Source organism: Lipotes vexillifer, unplaced genomic scaffold (genome assembly GCF_000442215.2).
Source record: "Lipotes vexillifer unplaced genomic scaffold, Lipotes_vexillifer_v1.1 scaffold168, whole genome shotgun sequence".
In the NCBI taxonomy this organism is placed as follows: domain Eukaryota; kingdom Metazoa; phylum Chordata; class Mammalia; order Artiodactyla; family Lipotidae; genus Lipotes; species Lipotes vexillifer.
Genome location: NW_006773947.1, coordinates 1,424,473 through 1,441,818, shown reverse-complemented (window position 1 = coordinate 1,441,818; position 17,346 = coordinate 1,424,473). Strand labels below are relative to the sequence as shown.

The following is a 17,346-nucleotide window of genomic DNA, read 5'->3' as shown; positions in this document are numbered from 1 at the left end:
CCAGGAAGTGCTCACTCACAGGTAGTAATATCAGAAATCTCACTCGATTTAACCATTTCATTCCTTAAGCGCACACACAATGAGGACACGATGTGATGCCTCATTAGACTTAGTTCCTTCTAATCAGGTTACACAATGGAATTCAACCAAATGGTGAGAAAGAATCTGTTTGCTTTATGGAATTTCATGAAATCTTAACTCATTGAGCATATTGGAAAAAAACTTAAATAATCAAAAGATCCCATGGGGCTGGAAAAAAATACACTACACTGTAGGCTTATATCAAGTTTTGTCTCACCCACTGTATTAGATTTTCATTGATCCTGCTTATCTGAAAAAAATTTTAAAGGGAAATCAGGAAGTCACATGGACTTAATTTTAAAGAAGTAAAACACGTTGTAACTGACTTTAAAAAAGCAGTTTAAGCACTTCGTGAAAATAACTTAGAAATACTTTAAGAGAAGTATCTTTAAAACCCTTTTTCTCACATCTTTTATTTTATTATTAAAAAATTTTTTTTTTTTTTGCGGTACACGGGCCTCTCACTGCTGTGGCCTCTCACTGCTGTGGCCTCTCCCGTTGCGGAGCACAGGCTCTGGACGCGCAGGCTCACGGGCCCAGCCGCTCCGCGGCACGTGGGATCCTCCCGGACCAGGGCATGAACCTATGTCCCCTGCATCGGCAGGCGGACTCTCAACCACTGCGCCACCAGGGAAGCCCTCACACCTTTTAAATACTGATATTAGGATAGGCTTGATTTAATCTATTATTCTGATTCCGCAATTTAAAAAAAGCTTTAAATGAAACACAGGTTTGTATACTTGTTTTTGTTCTCTCTTACCTCTGACCCAATAGCCTCTGTCACTGCTGCGTTGTGAGGATGGAGGAGGCCCGGTGTGGCTGGAGCCCAGCGAGTGAACGAACAAGGGACAGGCAGGGTGTGGGTCACGTCAGGAGCCTTGAAGGCCCGCTAGGGAGTCTGGATCGTATTCTAGGTGCAGTGAAGAGCCACTGAAGGATCCTGGTCTGGGGAATGCGATGATGTGATTGTCTACAAAGCATCAGTGTGGGTGGTGTATACGGCGTGAACCTCAGTAAGGCCAGGCTGGAAGCAAGTGATCAGTTAAGAGGCTGGACAAGAGCGTGTGCAGCGCAGGTGACAGGTCTGCGAGCGAACAATGGGCAGCCCCTTAGTGTGCCAGGCACTGTTTTAAGTACAAATATTTATTAGTTTATTCCTCCCAATAATCCTATGACCTACTTGCAGATGAAGAAATGAGGCACTGTAAAGTGAAATCATTTCGCAACGGGTACAGGAATTGGTAGAGCCATCACTTATCAACAGCCTTCCAGCTGCAGCACCTACACTTTTAACCCGCACCCTGTAGTAACAGAACATATGAATAGATGGATTCAAAGTATGTCGCGAAGGTAGAATGGACGGACCCCAGTCTGCGTTTCATGGAGGTGGCACATGAATGCCATGAATTACTCCCAGGTTTACAGCTTTAGGAAAGGAAAGAGGTGCCATTTACTAAAATGAAGCGAACTCCAGGAGGAAGAAGACCTAGGCGGATGATCAAGAATGCATCTTTTATTTACCCAGCTAACAGCTGAGTATATAAGTCTCTCACAAGAGGTTAGGGCTGGAGAAATAAATTTGGGAACAGTGGTAGTCAGAACAATGGCCCCCAGTGACGGTCATCCTAGTCTCTGTGGAACCTGTGGATGTGTTACCTTCCACGGTAAAAGGACTCTGCAGGTGTGACTGAGTTAAGGCCCCTGACATGGGGAGGTTACCCTGGATTATCTGAGTGGGTCCACTGTGATTGCTACGGTCCTTATAAAAGGGAGGAAGGAAGGTCAGAGTCAGAGAGACTGGAAGATGTCAAACTGCTGGCTGTGAAGGTGGAGGATGGGGCCTTGAGCCAAGGAAGGCAGGTGGTCTCTAGAAGCTAGAAAGGCAAGAAGGCAGATTCTCTCCTAGAGCCTCCAGAGGGAATAAAGACCTGCCAACACCTTGACTGCAGGACTTCCGACCTCCAGAGCTCAGAGAATGAATCTGCATTACTTAAGCCGCTATATTTGTGGTAATTTGTTATGGCAGTGATAGGAAACTATTACAGGAATTTTAAGTTAGCATTTAAGATAATGTGGTATTGAAAGAAATAGGTGAGGGAGCTTAAGAGGTACAAACTTACAGATGCCTAGACTTATGGTGATCATTTTTAAATGTACAGAAATACTGAATAACTATGTTGTGTAACAGGTACTAAGGTACTGTTACAAGTCAATTATACTTCAAAAACAAATTTAAAAAACCCACAGCAAAAGATGAGATTTTTGGTTACCAGAGGTGGGGAGTAGGGGGAGGGGGAATGGATGAAGGTAGTCTCAAAAGGTACAAACTTCCAGTTATAAGATAAATAAGTACTAGGGATGTAATGTATAACATGGTAAATATAATCAACACTGCTGTATGTTATACATGAAAGTTAAGAAAGTTAAATCCTAAGAAGTCTCATCACAAGGAAAAAAACTTTTTCTATTTCTTTGATTTTGTATCTATATGAGATGATGGATGTTCACTAAACTTCTTGTGACAATCATTTCATGATGTACGTAAGTCACATCATTACGCTGTATACCTTAAACTTATACAGTGCTGTAAGTCAATTATTTCTCAGTAAAATTGGGAGAAAAAAAAAAAAAGATACTGTAGATGAAAGAAGCAATAACTAAACACAAGTTCTGGAGAAGGCACAAGGAGATGGGTACCAGAACAAATCAGGAGGGAATGGCCTTCATGAAAAAGGGACACTTCTTTTGTAACAGAAGAGAAAGAGGAAAGGGAATGGAGGTTAGTGTGTAGACTGTAGTGAGAAGATGAAGTCATTCCCAAATGAAGGCTTTTATGATCTCAGTGAATTACATGGCTAGGTCATCAGCAGGGCAACACTTCAACCCTGGGCATCTGACTCGTAATTTTAATACAATTTTACATTGGACCAAATGATTCCCAAGATTTGTAGTAGGGAATAGTAGGAGTGGCCAAAGAAAAGCTACTATGTTCAGGCAAGTATAATAAAACTCAGGTGGGTCATTCAGGGCAGGGACGAGCAAACTCAAGGCACCTGTCCCTCTAGCTCCTTATCTCCAGCCACGGTGGAACACGCTGACTAAGCTAGGCACTGGACTCAGCCTCGGGATCGTTCTCAACACAGCAACTCATCAAGCAGGCAGTACTGACTGCAAACCAATCTGAATTGGCACTTGAGATGAAATTCATTTGCCAGTCCTGATCCAGGGACTGTAGTTCTTCTTATCGCCTTCTCCCAGAGGAGTCGACTATGGAAATAAATGTGAAACTATGACTGAGAAGCAGAAAGATGACAGTAGCCGCTAAATGTCTATCAAGAAGAGAATAACTAAGAAAACTCTGCTAAATCACATCATTGACTTTTATGCAACCTTTAAAAAGAATGAGCCAGAGCTGTAACACTGATGGGAAAGATTTCCAAGATACACTGTTACATGAAAAAAGCAGATCTAGAACAATTATACAGCTAGTTCCATTCATGATTCTTTAAAAACCCCATACGTACACATGCATATATCCACGCGAATGCTTTAAAAAGGTCTGGAAGAGAATCTATCAAGCTGTTAATAAGAATCTCTGAGGAAGAGTGCATAATTAGGGTAAGGGACGAAGGGAAAACCTCACTGGGCACTATACATACTTTTACACTGAATTATTGATAACAAATACCTTTCTTAAAATAAAAATTAAATTCTTTCCTTTGTTTTTTAAAAGGACAGCAAAGATGAGCAGCTCAAGTGTCTAGGCTCTTTTACATTCAGACCTCTTTGCATTTAATCCAATAATCTGTCTGGCAGCTTTCCTTTTTGGATGCCCCAAACAGAAGGAATACAGGCGGTAACAGGACTGGACAAGGCAGAGAGTAGATGTGAAGGAATGTCAGCAGCCTCAAGTGTCCTTCACCCTCCCCTCCCTCCTCCGTCAATCAGGTTAAATAAATGCTTCCTTTACCTCTGCCACTCATTCCACTGCTTTCACATCCGGTCTCTACTTTCTCTTCTCAATCTGACTCACTATTTTCACAAATACCACATCTAACTACCATCATCGTAGTCGTTACCATCCTTTCTCTAATTATTCCCAAATCTGGCTATTAGAATTAGCTTTTCCGCTTCTTTTGATCATGTCACACTTTTTAATTTTTAAAATTAATGTTCCTACGTGCTGTTTATCTTCTATAATGAATCTCTTCTCTGTATATCCACCAACATCATTTTCCTTGTCCTATATCATCACACCATTTTAACTTCCTTAACCTAATCTTCCTCAGTTCTCATTTCTACAACCTCTCACTGTGCTTCTTTCCCTTTCCTATCATTAATTTGACCCTTTAACTCCATATCCACTGAGGTCTCCTGCTTCCATGGTCAAGTTTTGTGAGACCCAACAATTGTATATGTTCATCTACTTAGATAAGCACTTAATTTCTTCGCATAAAAGAATTGTTTTCCATCTCGTTGATCTCCAACCACCCGCTCCCAGGCTTCCTTCCATGACCCCGCCCACATCTACCTCAAAATTCTGAAGGAGGTTCCTAGAAAGCCAAAACTACTTAGCAGTACCTCCTCTCAAAAGTCATTCTCACCTCTCCACACACATTTCCCATTTTATGAACACGTGGTACCTGTCAGGCACTGTCCTAAACACTACTTACACATATGAACCCACTTAATCCTGACTCAACCCACTGAAATGGAAACTATAATTATCCCCATTTTAAATATGTGAAAGCTGAGAACCAGGAAGGTCATGGAACTTGCCCACTGTCACACAGCTGACCAGTGTCAGAGGCAGGATTCCAATTCAGGGAATCTGACTCTGGAGTCCCTGCTCGCTGCCAGTATGCTACGCTGCTCTGAGGCCTGTACCTCTGAGGCCAAGTTAAGCTCTTCCTTTTCTCTGTTCCAGCTACACCAAGGTCTCACCTCTCCTTTGGCACACAGCATACCATACTGTAGCCAACTGTTTCTTATATGTGTCCTTCACTCTTAGACCTCTCTGAGAATAGAAACTATCCATCTCTCTATCCTTTAACGTATAATAACACCTTGCACCAGGAGGTATTTAACAGTCATCAAATAAAGGAACAAACCAGATTCACAGCACTCTGGCCCCAGCACAGCATACGCTGTCAACAAAGGCAGACTCAGTGATGACTTTCATTTCAAACTTTTGGGCTTCTGCCTTAATAATGTCACACAAAAATTAGGTCATTTGGGGAGCTGAAGTGATACATTTCCATCTGTTTATTTCAGGAAACGCAAGTGAGGTCCACCCTAAGAAGACATTTAGGTGGTCAACTGTGAATTACCAACAACACAGACGGCAGGGTTCTAGAATTACCTGACAGCGCATCATAGAACTCGTCCTCACTAAGGATGCTGAGAGGTGGGGAGCCTTTAACCAGAGACTGCTCTAATTCATGATGTTCAGTGGCTAGAGTCGCCAGCGCTTCTGACAAAATTTTGTTTTTTTCTTGTTCCTGTTCCAATTTAAAATTCCTCACCTGGAAGAAAACAGATATACAAAAAAGACTTCAGAGTGACAGGAGATATAGACTTACTCAAAAGGTTACGAAAATTAGCCGCTTCAGATCCACTTCAATTGCAACATCAGGAATGAAAACAGGCGTGCTACATACACATGGATGAATGAGCAAAATTACTAAGCTAATTCTGTTCTTCCCGTGGGGTCTTTTCTCACAACACTGCCAGCTAATGAAAATAGATTAAGAACTAGCAAACAAATTCAGCTAAAATGATCAGGATCCTAGTATAACGGCATTAGCCAATTTGAAAATCACATAAAAATTTTAACAGAGAATATTTCGTTCAACATTAATCATGAAATTAAGAAACCAGTTTTTGAACAAAATAAAGAATTGAAACCATTGTGAATATTAAAACGTGTACCACATCAAAGCATAAGACATAATCCTCCAGTTCACCTCCAAAATAGCTGGTATATCAAATGAGGGGAAACAAGAGGCCAGGTAATGACATTTTAATTGCCATTTTTCACTTACATATTTTGATTTTGGTTCCATAGTTTACCTTGAATCTAGTGTGCAAAATAAATAATAGATTACAGAGAAAGCAAAGCCTTAATCCTTTGAAGATACAATCTGTTCTTCCTATCTAATTCAATAGCATCTGAATTTGCAGTTAACTAGAACCATATAAAAGGTAAGTAACCTAATTCTCACGTAAAATAGCAGGTACTAGATTTGGTATGAACAGTTTCACCTATCCTTGTATCAGAACTCTGAAAACCACAACTATTCCGTTATCTCCCTCGACTTCTAGAGCCCACGTGGCGCTTCAGGCAGCAGCCTGAGGAGCTGGTAATCTCAGAAGTTTCCTGTGCCTGCTTCCTCACCTACAAAACTGGGATTCTACTGCTGTCGAAGAATCTAATTGGTGGCTTCAACACAGTGGTCTTCAAATTAAAGAACAAACAAAAAAACTCTAGCAGCTCAACCTATTTCTCAAATGTAATCTCAACACATAAAACAGATGTTTCAGGAAGCAGAACTGCACAGGATGATGCCAGGTCTGGATCAGGAGCCTCTTTGACTTTCCCCTCCAGGCCCAAAGCCAGGGGCTGTTCCAACAATTTGAAAGGCACTAGATGGGGTGACCTGTGAAACCTCCTCCTGGTCAAAACGTCTGCTCCGGGGTCTTGGAGCTGGCGAATCTCTCACCGCTGCTCCCAGCTGCTCTCTGCTGACCCTCGCCTTCCACTTCCTGGCATCCCTCTCAGTCTCCTCCCCTTGGTCCCCAAGGATGCAGCAGCTCCCTCTACGTTCTGACTTCACAGCCGCGCGTTAGGTACAACACTCCAAGAATCCCGGATATGACTTAAAATACAGTTCTACCAAAATGCTAAGTTTGTAACAAAAATAGGGTTAAACCTTCATTATCTTGGGAATAGTTCCCAGTCCTCAAGGCATCTTAGTATTTACTATCATTACAGTAACGAGGTTATTCTTATTAGAACTGCAATAATGAAATAAAAATTGCAATAAATGGTAAGCACTAATGAGCAGAAAAGACATGCAAAACAAAAAAATTAAATATTTATATAATTTTTAAGGAATTGAAAATATTCCTGTAACCTAAAATTTTACCTCCAAGGAGGAAATACTTTTACTACGGCTGAAGTCAACCTAGACCAAAAAAAAAAAAATTTGTTCTTCCTCCACTTGATATGTTAAACAACTCACTTACCTATAAACAAGGCCTACAAAATTCACCACAATATCCAAAATGAACCGTTCTTTGAATGGAAAAGATCAGCACTGCTGTAGATTCCAAAAACACCACTGCAGGAAGATCCAAACTCTTTTACACCTACCCCTCTCCCTTTAGCTTTATTTTTTTTTAGCTGTTCAAGTATCAAAATGCAAATGTGCTGTTGACACTGTACCATTCCATGTAAGAATCAACTAAATTATGTCTTCTGGTTAACAAATACATAAGTTTCAGTACTTAAATTCATCTCGATTTCAGAAAAGTGGCAAAATAAATGATCGAGGCTGCAAAATATCGAGTTCCCTCAACAAAACCATACACAAAATCCTGATCCTTTATCCATTTAAAGTAAGCATCCCTGCAGTTCCGCCACCTTGACATCTGTTCTCACTAGTTCCTCAGAGAAGGAGGGAAAGGGGTGGGAGCAGAAGGGAGAGAAGAGGCTCTACCTACAGTTCCGGTTTTCACCTTGTTTTTATCTGTCAGTTGATCTGAGGGCACTTGTATTAATTTCAAGCATAACAGGCTCTTCTGTACTGAAGGTACCTTACCCTCAAACTTCCCACCAAATGGCAATACCTCCCCATCCTGTAAAGTGATGTAGCTGAGAGTAGGTGTGTCACAAAAACTGCACTAGTAAAGCGCTCTCTTGTCGCTTTAAAGAAATATCTAAGAACATACTTAACTGCAGTTGATGCTTTTTGGTCAATTAAATCAATCAACTGGAACAGTCAACTGGAACAATGTAATTCCAAATCTATTACAATCTCAGTATTTCAGAAACACTTAGGGGATATCCTGTACTGGAAGTTTAGTGCAGAACTACTCATCAAGTGATACAGAGTACAAGTTCTGCATAAGCAACTTATGGGATTCTACTGCTGTCGAATAATCTAAGGGGTGGCTTCAACACAGTGGTCTTCAAATTAAAAAACAAACAAACGGAAGAACTCTAGCAGCGCCACCTATATTTCTCAATAGGTTCTTAGGTAACTTATGCATAAAATCTTCATCTTACTTTTCAACTCTGTCTCCGAATTCCCATGTGCCAGCTTAGAAGTTACGTCGGAACAGAAACAGTACCTTTATGCAAATCCCTCTCTGAAATGCCAGGCACAGCGCTTCACCTTTCTGTGTATCAACACTTGCACTGATACATGCATATGACTATGGTTTTTTAAATCCTCAAACTATAACTACCCTAGTTTGTATTAAGGGAACAAAGAACTTCCTTCCTTCACAAAATCAGTGAAGCCCAGCACGTGTCTGTAATTACATTAGGCCATTTCCAGCATAGGGTATGTGAGTTCTTCAAACTCACATATAAAATCTATGCCCTCAGCCACTCTGCCACAACAAAAATCAACATGTAACCAAGTAAACATAAATGCCAACCTTTTTATTAGGAACAACTTAAGGACTGAACCATCACACATTTAATAGTTACACATTATTAATTATTCTTAATAGACACATTGCTCTGTGTCTGTGGCCCCTTAAGACTAATGCAAATTCAAGCCTTTCCAGTAATCTCCTCACATCACTTCAACATGACCCCCTTTCATCTTACTCCATTTCATGCTGGTGGGTGAAATGCACAGTGAATACTTCCAAAGTGTTCTTCACTCCGTCAGTGAATGGATGCCAGCAAAAGAATTCAGCGTTTTAAAAAGTCTCGTGCTAGCCAGTAAATACACACTGCATCGGCTCTCTCCTTCTAAAAAGCACCCTGTTACTTACCTATGTTTCTGAGAGGTTAAATCAGGCAGAGACAATGATGAAATCTGGCAAAGACACACCACTAAGCAGGAGTAAGTGATTAGTGTTCAGAGAACACTGTGGCCAATTATCCAATTACAGGTTACGTGACATTCTGGCCCTGATGATCAATCTAGTTAAGCTCTTTCAACTGGCTACACTCTGGTCAGTTCAACAGCATTAGCCTTTCTCCTTTCTTCTTTGTTACTGGATGTGTGGCTATAACAAAGGACATATTGGCTTATGACCAAAATACTACATCTTGAATTAAAAAACATCTAATTTTATTTCTTAGATAAGGAATTGCATTGGCACTTATTTCCGTGGTTAGAGGACCAACAATATGCTGACTTCTCCCTGCTACTGCCACATAGCTGTTGGAAGTGGTCCTGGTCATTTACAGCTGGTACGGGCTCTTCTGCTCGTTGAGGACGACAGCACTGCTCTGGGCGGGGCAGCTCTCATGTGAATGCAAGCAGACATTATTCCAGGTTCACAGCCAGGCTGAATCACACTCTCACCCCCAGGGTGCAGGACCATCAAGATCTGATCCCATGTCTCAGGCATGATCAAGTATGGAAACATATCCTCATGACTGGATAGTATACATTTGCTTTGTTTTACAGATTTACGAAGCACCCTTGCACACATTAACTTTTAGGGTTTCGCTGACTCTAATGCCCTTCTCCTATGCCATCCCCTCAATGCCTTTTCAACTGTACACATTTCCTTATGTTCCTGAAGCCTTTTCTTTCAGTCCTTCCTCTCACTAAGAAAGACACTTACTTAACTATAAATAAGCCTCAGTGGCCAAGCAGATTTGTCTGATAGGAGGAAATGGAGATGAGGTAGGATGTGCAAGGAGGCTGTGGTGGGGAGGGGAACTGCAGAAAGCTTGCAGACCACTGTAGGAGTTCTGGCTTTGACTGTGACTGACAAGAGGAGCCACTGCATGGTTTTGAGCAGAGAAGTAACATTATTTGATTTACATTTTAACACAATGTCCTTGACTGATAAGCTGAAGAAGAGACCTGGGGGGAAGGTCAAGCTTAGAATCCAAAAGATCCCTAAGAGGCTAATGCAACAATGCAGGTAAGAGATGGGTAATAGCAATGGAGGTGATGAGATGTAGTCAGATTCTGGATGTATCTTGAAGGCACATCTATGGGATGCGAGAGAAGAATCAAGGATGACTCCATAGTTCTGCCCTGAGCAACTAACGATAGCGTCATCATTACCCAATGCAGGAAGACTGCAGGACCAGGACAATCAGGAACTCATACATGAGAGTTACCATGAGACGTTCATGCGGATGTCATGTAGACAATTAGATAACCAAATCAGGTCTTCAGGGAAGAGGTCCAGGCTAGAGATATAACTCTGGGAGTCCTTTGCAAACAGATTATGTTTTAAGCTCTGAGACTAGATAGAATCACTAAGGGAGAAAGTGAGACAAGACACAGGAAGAAATCCAAGGACTGGGATTTCCTTCTGATGGGAGAGACGAGAAAGAACCAGCAAAGGAAACAAAACAAGAGGAGAGACAGAAGGAAACTCAGGAGTGTGTGGTATTCTGGAAGCCTAAAGGAAGTACTTGAAGGAGGAACGAGTGATTAAACATGTCAAACGCTGATGATGGATCAAATAATACGAGAACTAAGAAAAGCCCTCTGGATCTAGTGATGAGGTCAATGGTGACCTTGACAAGGAAAGGCTCAGTGGAGCGTTAAGAGGATGCTGAAGGCAAAGGCATGACGGGAGTGGGTCAGTAGAAATGAGAGAAGGAAACTTGGAAAGGGCAAGTACAGCCTATTCTTTGTGCTAAAAAGGAAAGGATAAAATTGGGGCAATTCCTGGAAGGGGGTGTGGGGGTCAGTAGGCTTTATTATGAAAGACAACCCAGCATGTTTCTACATCGATGGGAAAGATTCAACAGAGAGGAAGTTAGTGATGTAGGAGTGCAAGGAGAGAACTGCTGGAATGATGTCCTTGAGCTTGCAATGAAAGGATGCGCTCTAATCCACACAGCTGGCCTTCGCTAAGGGCACGGCCAGCTCATCCTCAGCTGCAGGAGAAAGGGCAGCATGTGCGTGCCCAGACGCAGATAGGTAGGTATGTGTAACCAAGTTTTCTTCTAGTGCATATAAGAACTAGAGAGAATAGGAAACAGAGGTCTTCAACCTATAGGTCCCGACATGTGATGTGTAAGAAGCTACCAGTCTCTGTAACATTATACACGGCATTGAAAAGCTTGCCCTGAGATTTCAAATGAGATCATATCCAAGGCCCTCCAAAGCCTCATTCACACTAATCTGGTCAACCCAACACAAGGCAGCTGTTCCAGAATCTTCCCTTTGCTCATAATAGACTGTGGCTTGCTCCTGGCACCATTAAAAAAAAAAATGCCCCTTTCTTACTGGCACTGCCATCTTCCTCAATCTGGCTCAAGCCAATAGAAAAGGAAACCCCACTGGGAATTACCTCTATACTTCTCTGTCCCTCCGCTCTGCCCTGGGAATGAAGGTGACGGTGTTACCTGCTTGTTGACTTACTGACATGCTCTAAGTAAAATGACCTCAATGGAGCTTGTTAAACTGCAGTTTCTGCTAATAATCTGTTAAATCAATTACTCCCAGATGTATCTTCAGACATTTTAAGTCAAGGAGGAATTTGGGGGTAACTGCCTATTCCCATATCTAGGACAGAGCCCAGGAGTCACTTAAGAAACAGGGTAAATAAACGGAGAGTTTAAAAAGCAAGGGCTAGTGATTCTTAGAAGAATCAGTATAAACCCAGACTATCTGATAGTTATTTTTGCCAGTCTGGTTTAAAAATAACCTCCCACAGAGGGAGGAATTGGGAGACTGGGATTGACACATACACATTATTGACACTATGTATAAAATAGACAACTGATGGGAACATTCTATATAGCACAGAGAACTCTACCTAATACAGTGTGGTAACCTAAATGGGAGGGAAGTCCAAAAGGGAGGGGATATCTGTATGTGTATGGCTGACTCATTTTGTTGTGCAGTGGAGGCTAACGTAACATTGTAAAGCAACCATACTCCAATAAAAATTTTAAAAAATAAATAAAAATAACCTCCCATTGAAATAAAATCAGTGGGAGAATAATGCTACATATAAACAATGCGACTAAGTTGCAGTTTTACATTTTTAAAAAAAAGAAGCAGAAAAGACAAATATGTCTTCTGAAACAAAAGTACCATTCACTTCCATGGTATGCTACCAGCAGTAGATTCAATACACATGAAGTCCACTCCCTTGCTCGATGGTTCTGGCATTTGAAATAACTTGGTACAGGTAAGATTTCATAATAATTTTCTCTTTCAATTGCAAAGCTGAATCAGTTGGCACTGATTGTAACAGTCACATAAGGAACAACGACAATGAAGTGCAATTTCCATAACTATGTACATTTTACATTCCGGAAGTGAGCACTTACACAATTATATTCCTAAGAGCACTACTACATCAATGTACAATCTCCAAATTATTCTAGATTATAGTATATAATGCATTAAAAACTTCAAAAGGTTTTTAAGGCAACACATAAATTACAGAACAGGATGTTAAACTGCCACGTAATAGTATATATTAAACCGTGGCAAGCAATTTCAATATAATGTAAAAAATCAGTGTTGGCTATATGAAAATGGTAAAATTCCAAATCAACCTACTCAATAAAGATTCTGAAATTTTAAAAAGTCTCTTCTTTTAATCATGTCTCAATCTCCCGATTAAATAGTTGTTCATGACTGTATTCCCTAAGTGCCTGGAATGGTTGCATATGACATGCTCAATAGTAAGTCTTGAAACAGAATTTTAAAATGAAGAACATTGGGGTGTGTAGTAATAGGAGAGAATAGAGGGGGACTGAAGCAATGCAAAATAACTTTTTTTGATAAAATCTCTTTAACCAGTATTAACAAGTATTTCACAGTTTATCCCAGAACTAATAATTTAAGTGCACGACCCTGAGCAAAAATGTTACTTAAAATCTCACTATTCTTAACTTTAGTATGAGAGTTCATCTAGCAGAAAAACAGGGCTTAACTTCCTAAGCTTTTGTGTAAACAATGGTTCTGCTTACACAGGGCTGTCTCTGTCTATGACTGATAAAGTATATGCATAGCACTTTACATTTTAAAAGGCACTTTTACATACTGTTCATTAAATCTTCCTAACCGCCCTATGAGGAAGGCATATATGTATAAACTGAAGATCATAAAGTTTAAGTAACTTGACAAAGGTTAGGAGAAGAATAAAAAACTGAAACCGGGGCTTCCCTGGTGGCGCAGTGGTTGAGAGTCCGCCTGCCGATGCAGGGGACACGGGTTCATGTCCCGGTCCGGGAAGATCCCACATGCCGCAGAGCGGCTGGGCCCGTGAGCCATGGCTGTTGAGCCTGCGCGTCCGGAGCCTGTGCTCCGCAACGGGAGAGGCCACAACAGTGAGAGGCCCGCATACCGCAAAAAAAAAAAAAAAAACCTGAAACCAAGATCTTTTAACGCCAAAGCCCACAAGCTGTCCAACCCATGGTGTTGCCAATAACCATAAGACCCTAAACACAGTCGATGGCAATCCACGATCAGGAATTTTAGAAGCAGAGGGTCTCACTTTTTGGGGGAATGGGGTCACTAGACTGATGGACCAGATAAATAAGGGAGGGCAGGCAGTTACCTGGACTACAGCAAAGCACTTGTTAAAACCATCCCTTGGACCCCTGTTAGGAACGGCATCACTGTAAAATGGCAAGATTGTTAGGTAGATTAGGAACTTGGCTGAATCCATGCCCTCCCCCGGAGAAGGGTTTCTTTTCTTTTAAGATCTGTTCTGTTCCAAACTTGGCTTAGAGTTGAGATACTCCATCGTGAAGAGTATACGTGGAGCAGCTACAGGGTTGGTTTGGTTTGGTTTTTAATCAGAATGCCCAGTTTCAGCCCAGACCTACTGCCTCAGGACTTAAAAGAACGAATGAGGTCCATGTACTCTGATTTCTCCCAGTATCTAGTCTCCTCTTCTTCCTTAGTAAGGACCTCAATTTGTTAGCTGGCTACACTGCCCTCCATCATTTTTTTTTTTTAATTTTTGTTTTATATTGGAACATAGTTGATTAACAATGCCCTCCATCTTAAAGACCACTGCTCAGTCTTCCCATCTTAAACACCACTGCTCAGTCTTTCTGGCAGCTATGGCCACATGACTAAGTTCTGGCCAAGAATGGAAGTGATGTAAGGAATCCACCTGGTCTCCTTAAAGGGAAGGGCACACTCCTATTTTTTGCTCGCTTGCTTGCTTCCTTCCTTCTGACTAGACTTTAGTATTTGCAATAGCCGCCGACACCTGATACTGCCACACCAGGCCCAGACTGCCTACCTCCTGTCTTCTTTAAGGTGAAAAAGAAATTCTCTAACTTAAGCTCATGTTATTTGGCTTTGGGGTTTTTTTTGTTGTTGTTCAATGCTAATACCAACACTAATACATGTGATGTTTTTTTCAAAAACTCCACAAATTATTCTAATGTGGCTTCTGGATAACAATTGCCAATTCAGGAGAATTTCAGTTTAGTTAAATATTTGCTGGGCAGGTACTACTATTTCAAGGTACTGCTAGGGATATAAAGTATCAATAGAAGAAGAGATTTGTTAATCCCTGGAGAGTTTATAGTCAGAAGGAGAAAAAGACAAAAAGACACTTCACATTCCTGCCCAGTACACCTATTTAAAACGCAAACCCATCATTACTTTTAAGCTTTTCAATGGTTCTTTACTTGCTTTCATTTACAGTCTCCAAAGTGGAGCGTGTGTACCCATGAGATATAGGAATATTATGAAGTCTTTTATATTTACTTTTGTAAAAATATTAGACCAAATGTTACATATACAGATATGATATATACAGATTAACAACAACGGTGCCTCCACATGGTCCACAGGTCACTTGGTCAAGGGTCAAGTGCAGGACGCACAGTAACTTCGGGGAAGGGTGGAGACTACCACTCAGAGGCTGACAGAAGCAACTGCTTCCAGGGTATCGTGATGCACTGCAGTTCATGAGAGCTTGGTTACGAGGACTTACAGACTATATCATCGAGTTTCAGTTAATTCACAAAATACACCCATAACATTAAGAGCACCACAAAGGAAATCCAGATCGAAGATACTAACGATGCTAACAAAGTGAACAAAGGGAATACAGCAAAGGCTTCTACTGCCAGGGGGAGCTCTGTCAGCTACCCTGGTAAAAACAGATCACACAAACCAGTTCTCCAGAAGACCATATGAAATATGGATGTGGATACATATACATAGATATATGGATGTGTGCAGGTCACCCTCTATTTATGGGTTATTATTATGCCTTGAGATATAAACTAATGAGCACATGAAGTCATGACATTTGTCTCAACATTTAAAAGCTAAGCATCCAGAGGGTGAAGATAAACTTCCCCAAATTTCTTCAGTGATGTTTAAAGTTACATGACATTCAGTCCAGAGCTTTACCTTTTCAATTTCTTCACTAAATGTAATAAAATGTTTAGCAACTCCTTTAATGGTTTTTAATAGAAAAGACAAAAAGCTACAAATCACTTGAGGAAATACTTATTCTCAAATTACAAAAAAATAGTAGACAGAAAATAGTGTGATGAAAAACTAAGATATATTCCTTTGTCAGAAAATACTGCTGTAAGACAGAAAAAATTGCCGAAGATATGAAAAAACAATTTAGTGTGGGATGTTTGCCCTATAGAAGATTACAGCTGCTTTGAACATGTCTCGGCTAAACCATGTTTGAATAATGGACTATAAGAACTAGTTGGTTTTTTTTAAATGAACCTCTAAGGGAAAAAATGTATCAAAGAAGATATATTCTCAATAATAAATAACTAAATAAAAATCTTTTATGGAAAAACTGTGTATATGTATAAATGCAATGTCCTCATGGCATATTTATTTTGACCAAAACTTTTTACACAACCAACCCAATTTTAAAATGAGCAAAGAACTTGAACAGACATTTCTCCAAACATATACAAATGGCCAACAAGTATATGAAAAGAGGCTCAACATCTTTAGTCATTAGAAGAATGCAAATCGTAACAATGAGGTATCACTTTACAGCCACTAGGACAGTAAGTGTTGGTGAGGATGGGGAAAAAAAGAACCCTTGTGCCCTGATGGTGGGAATGTAAAATGGTGCAGATGCTGTGGAAAAGAGTTTGGTGGTTCCTCAAAAAAAGCTAAACGCAGAATTACCATATGACCCAGAAAAATCACTCTTAGGTATATACCCCAAAAAACTGAAACATCTTCAAACAAACACTTGCACAAAAGTGTTCAAAGTAACACTATTCACAATAGCCAAAAGGTAAAAACAACCTAAACGTCCATAAATGAATGAATGAATAAGATGTGTTGTATATATACAATGGAATACTATTCAGTCATTAAGATAAAGTACTGATACATGCTACAATGCACACGATGCTGGAAAACATTAGGCTAAAGGAGCCAGACACTAAAGCTCACACACGGAATGATTCCATTTATAAGAAATGCCCAAAACAGGCAAATCCACTGAGACAAAACACAGGTTAGTCATTTTTAGGGGCCGGGGGTAGGGGTGGAAATGGGGAGTGACTGCTTAATGGGTACAGGGTTCTTTTTTGGGATGAAAATGTTTTGGAAGTAGACAGAGTGATGGTTACACAACACTGTGAATTACCAAATGCCAATGCACCTTATGCTCAAAACAGTTAATTTTACGTTATATAAACGCTATAATTTTTTTAATTAAAAAACAAACTAAAGGGCTTCCCTGGTGGCGCAGTGGTTGAGAATCTGCCTGCCAATGCAGGGGACACAGGTTCGAGCCCTGGTCTGGGAAGATCCCACATGCCATGGAGCAACTGGGCCCGTGAGCCACAATTACTGAGCCTGCGCGACTGGAGCCTGTGCTCCGCAACAACAGAGGCCGCGATAGTGAGAGGCCTGCGCACCGCGATGAAGAGTGACCCCCACTTGCCACAACTAGAGAAAGCCCTCTCACAGAAATGAAGACCCAACACAGCCATAAATAAATAAATACATTGTGTATTATAAAAAAAAAAAAAATGTTAGCCTGCTAAACAATGGTAATACAGTCAAGTATGCAGTTAGTTACAAAAGTGGTATTTAAAAAAAAAAAAAAACAAACAAACTAAAAAGA

The 17,346-nt window shown here is 40.6% G+C and overlaps 1 protein-coding gene across 3 annotated transcripts in view; it reads right to left on the bottom strand.

Annotated features, from left to right (window-relative positions):
- OSBPL1A (oxysterol binding protein like 1A) overlaps window positions 1-17,346 on the bottom strand; it is a 217,468-nt gene that overhangs the window by 87,501 nt on the left and 112,621 nt on the right. For all 3 annotated transcript variants that reach the window (XM_007448592.1, XM_007448593.1, XM_007448594.1), the window contains one exon: window positions 5,444-5,606. In XM_007448592.1, the coding sequence (XP_007448654.1) occupies window positions 5,444-5,606 (163 nt within the window). The remainder of the gene's footprint in view (window positions 1-5,443; window positions 5,607-17,346) is intronic.